General features: G+C 43.0%; 1 protein-coding gene across 3 annotated transcripts in view; it reads left to right on the forward strand.

Moving 5' to 3' along the window:
* HACE1 (HECT domain and ankyrin repeat containing E3 ubiquitin protein ligase 1) overlaps positions 1–4,191 on the forward strand; it is a 612,560-nt gene extending 608,369 nt beyond the window's left edge. For all 3 annotated transcript variants that reach the window (XM_068135928.2, XM_068135929.2, XM_078768516.1), the window contains 2 exons: positions 150–263; positions 2,423–4,191. In XM_068135928.2, the coding sequence (XP_067992029.2) occupies positions 150–263; positions 2,423–2,525 (217 nt within the window). In that variant the 3' untranslated portion in view covers positions 2,526–4,191. The remainder of the gene's footprint in view (positions 1–149; positions 264–2,422) is intronic.
* The last annotated feature ends 343 nt before the right edge of the window (positions 4,192–4,534 follow it).

Genomic DNA, 4,534 nt, shown 5'->3' on the forward strand with positions numbered 1-4,534 from the left:
TTTGGTGGATTATGTAAAAGAAGAAAATGTCGAGCTACAGATGGGGTGAAGCATAAAATGGAATCTCCTCGCAGGTTAATAAGGATGCTGTAAAGTGCAGTACCAAGATAATTTTCTGCCCACCCACCTTCTCTTACCTCTCACCATAGCTCCCGCGTTCCACACGGTGGTTTTGCGTTCCTTACTGGGGGCTCCGGCCTGCAAAAGTTCACCATCGCCTGCGTTGCCTACACTCCCAACCTGCTGCCGACTGCGAGCACTTGGTACGTACGTCGCAATACGCTCCGAGGAAATGCAACAACTAGGCATGCAAAAAAGGAAATGCAACGACTGGGCATGCAAAAAAGGAAATGCGACAACTGGGCATGCAAAAAAGGAAATGCAACGACTGGGCATGCAAAAAAGGAAATGCGACAACTGGGCATGCAAAAAAGGAAATGCGACAACTAGGCATGCAAAAAAGGAAATGCAACAACTAGGCATGCAAAAAAGGAAATGCAACGACAGGGCATGCAAAAAAGGAAATGCAACGACTGGGCATGCAAAAAAGGAAATGCGACAACTGGGCATGCAAAAAAGGAAATGCAACGACTGGGCATGTAAAAAAGGAAATGCAACGACTGGGCATGCAAAAAAGGAAATGCGACAACTGGGCATGCAAAAAAGGAAATGCAACGACTAGGCATGCAAAAAGGGAAATGCAACGACTGGGCATGCAAAAAAGGAAATGCAACAACTAGGCATGCAAAAAAGGAAATGCAACAACTAGGCATGCAAAAAAGGAAATGCAACAACTAGGCATGCAAAAAAGGAAATGCAACAACTAGGCATGCAAAAAAGGAAATGCAACGACTAGGCATGCAAAAAGGGAAATGCAACGACTAGGCATGCAAAAAAGGAAATGCAACAACTAGGCATGCAAAAAAGGAAATGCAACAACTAGGCATGCAAAAAAGGAAATGCAACGACTGGGCATGCAAAAAAGGAAATGCAACGACTGGGCATGCAAAAAAGGAAATGCAATGACTGGGCATGCAAAAAATGAAATGCGACAACTGGGCATGCAAAAAAGGAAATGCGACAACTGGGTATGCAAAAAAGGAAATGCAATGACTGGGCATGCAAAAAAGGAAATGCAACGACTGGGTATGCAAAAAAGGAAACACAGTGACTGGGCATGTAAAAAAGGCAATGCAACGACTGGGCATGTAAAAAAGGCAATGCAACGACTGGGCATGTAAAAAAGGAAACGCGACGACTGGGCATGTAAAAAAGGAAATGCAACGACGAGGCATGTAAAAAAGGAAACGCGACAAGTGGGCATGCAAAAAAGGAAATGCGACAACTGGGCATGCAAAAAAGGAAATGCAACGACTGGGCATGCAAAAAAGGAATTGCGACAACTGGGCATGCAAAAAAGGAAATGCAAAGACTAGGCATGCAAAAAGGGAAATGCAATGACTGGGCATGTAAAAAAGGAAATGCAACAACTAGGCATGCAAAAAAGGAAATGCAACGACTGGGCATGCAAAAAAGGAAATGCAACGACTGGGCATGCAAAAAAGGAAATGCAACGACTAGGCATGCAAAAAAGGAAATGCAACGACTGGGCATGCAAAAAAGGAAATGCGACAACTGGTAATGCAAAAAAGGAAATGCAACGACTGGGCATGTAAAAAAAGGAAACGCGATGACTGGGCATGCAAAAACGGAAATGCAACGACTAGGCATGTAAAAAAGGAAACGCGATGACTGGGCATGCAAAAAAGGAAATGCAACGACTAGGCATGCAAAAAAAGGAAATGCAACAACTGGGCATGCAAAAAAGGAAATGCGACAACTGGGCATGCAAAAAAGGAAGAAAACACAGCGACTGGGCATGTAAAAAAGGAAATGCAACGACTAGGCATGCAAAAAGGGAAATGCGACAACTGGGCATGCAAAAAAGGAAATGCAACGACTGGGCATGCAAAAAAGGAAACACAGCGACTGGGCATGTAAAAAAAGGAAATGCAACGACTGGGAATGCAAAATAGGAAATGCAACGACTGGGCATGCAAAAAAGGAAACACAGCGACTGGGCATGTAAACAAAGGAAATGCAACGACTGGGCATGTAAAAAAAGGAAATGCAACGACTGGGCACAATATTTCACCGAAAGTTGGTGAACGTGGTGGTTGAACCAGGACGGCATTGATAGAAAGAAAGAAATTGCCTTTACACATAAATGTTGGAAGTATCCCAGGAATGGCGTAAAATTTCATGTTGACATTTATTGCATCTCCCTTTTTTTCCAATGTCACGTCTTAGGAAGACTGAACCTTAGCGTGACGCTTGTATGAGGCAACATGAAAACATAAAGGCGTAGGAAAAGTAATGAAAGAGGAGTTTATCGTTTTTCATTCCTTCCTTTTTCCCACAGCATCAACATGCTGAAGCTGCCGGAATACCCATCTGCGGCCATTCTCTGTGATCGTTTGCGAGTAGCTCTGCACTGCGGGAGCCAAGGTTACTCGATGGCGTGAAGGGACCTCACACTGATGCTCTTTTCTCAACCGGGTCAATGCCATACTGACATTTACCCCTTTGAAATGTTCATCTTCTTCTTTTTTTCTTTATCCGGAGTCTGCCTGTGAAAGACTACTTCAAATGGTTAGAAAACCGAACCTCGGGGTGCTGGCTGCAGCCGGAAAGTCTTAGAAATCCCATTTGTTAAACTTTCCTGAGCTTTGTGATCGCTGTGATAAAAAGTCTTCGTGGATTTGAGCTTATCTTCTTGCCCACCCTCACAGAGCACCTGGAATCCTAAAAGGCATGCCCGATTTTCCAGATTATAAACCTGTGAATAATAATCAAATGTGTGTTCTTACCATATTTCCGGTCCACAGGCTTCAGGTGTGAATATTCTTCTGTGATAAATCGCTATTTATGAAATCCCTTCCCCACCATCTCCAACTTTAGGTGCTCGCTCATTTATCCTTGGATTTCCATTCTCCAGAGTCCTCTCCATGCCATCTCTTGCACAATCTGTCAGATGCTTAATCTTTATAACGCGAGGATGATGACCATCCCCCTCAGACCCCAAGTGGTCGCACATATATGTTCTTGTGACGGGCAGGGTGATCCCGGTGTTTTCCCCTCCTCATTACAATCACTTGTTTTTCCTGATGTTCTTTTTTCCCCTTTTATTCACATCTGAGCGCTCGTATTCTTTCGACGGACCACTCGGATTGTCTCGGCAACCCTGCCGGTATGGCCACGGCTACCCGCACCTAGTTGATAGATGGCTGCATTCTAGCCGCGTAATTAGAAATCAATCTCTTGTTACGTTCTGCTATCTCCAAGGATTTATCTACTCCATCTTCCGACTGCGCAGGCAGCCTACGTTGGACTGCATTCCTGCGCAAGACAGCAGGGCCTGCGTTCAATTGCCGGCCTCGGCCGACGTCGGGTTGCATCTCCGGAACTGGTTTCTGAACTCGAACGTCGAGTTCTACCCCCGAGTTTGAAATCTCCCATGATGAATTGCAGCAGTAATACTCTTCCTCTATCCTATTAGCTAATGGCGAGACCAAGAAGGATTTCTGTAATGGTGTAAATTTAACCGAATGTAAAACATCTCTGCCCGCGCGTCCTGCAGCTCTGATTTCACGGTTTTACAGAGGCCATATACCTGCAATGTCGGCAGTTGTCAAGACAGACACTGCGTGGCTAAGTTGATGGTGCCAAAAAAAGAAATATAAAGAGCGGGATTACCTGAAAGCTTTGACTTGGAGAGCTTTCTAACATATGTTTGCATTTCCCCACAACATGATGCTCATCAAAATATTTTATCTTCTAAAAAGCAGAAACGGAAGGAAGTCAGTTGGGGATTGTTTCCGTGTAAAATCATGCCGGGGTTTTACTTATAGTTTGTTTTTTAAAAGTGCCAGAAAACGATCATTTTTCCATTCATTTTTCTGCTTTTTTTTCAGCCGTTCATTTTACATGTATTTAAAATATTTTTTTATTCAAATGTGTGTTCTTCGTTTTTCATCGTTTTTGCAAATTTCATGAGTGTTGCAAATTTTTTGCATCTTGATGGTTGTTGGTGTGATGTTCGGGTGGTCTCATAGAAGTGTAAGTTGCACGTTTGTGAATGGTTGTAAGAAACGAGATTGAATTAAGAATAAATATTCTGTCGAATTGTCACGTCACCTGTTTTGTCTTTTTGTCCGCCGCCCGACTGATCATCTGTCCATGTACTTTTGTCTATGCGATATATCAAAAACTGTTGAACATTTAGCTTTTATATTGCAGATATCTATTCCTCATGAACTTATTTAAACCTGATTAGATAACACCTGTGATTGGCTGAATTATGTTGCCATGGCAACTACATCAGTAACTTGGCTTGTGTACGTGATATTTCAAAAACTCTTGAACATTTCGCTTTTATATTGCAGATATCTATTCCTCATGACCTTATTTAAACCTGATTAGATCACACCTGTGATTGGCTGAATTATGTTGCCATGGCAACTACATCAGTAAC

Source organism: Myxine glutinosa, chromosome 14, assembly GCF_964187855.1.
Source record: "Myxine glutinosa chromosome 14, kmMyxGlut1.1, whole genome shotgun sequence".
NCBI lineage: Eukaryota > Metazoa > Chordata > Myxini > Myxiniformes > Myxinidae > Myxine > Myxine glutinosa.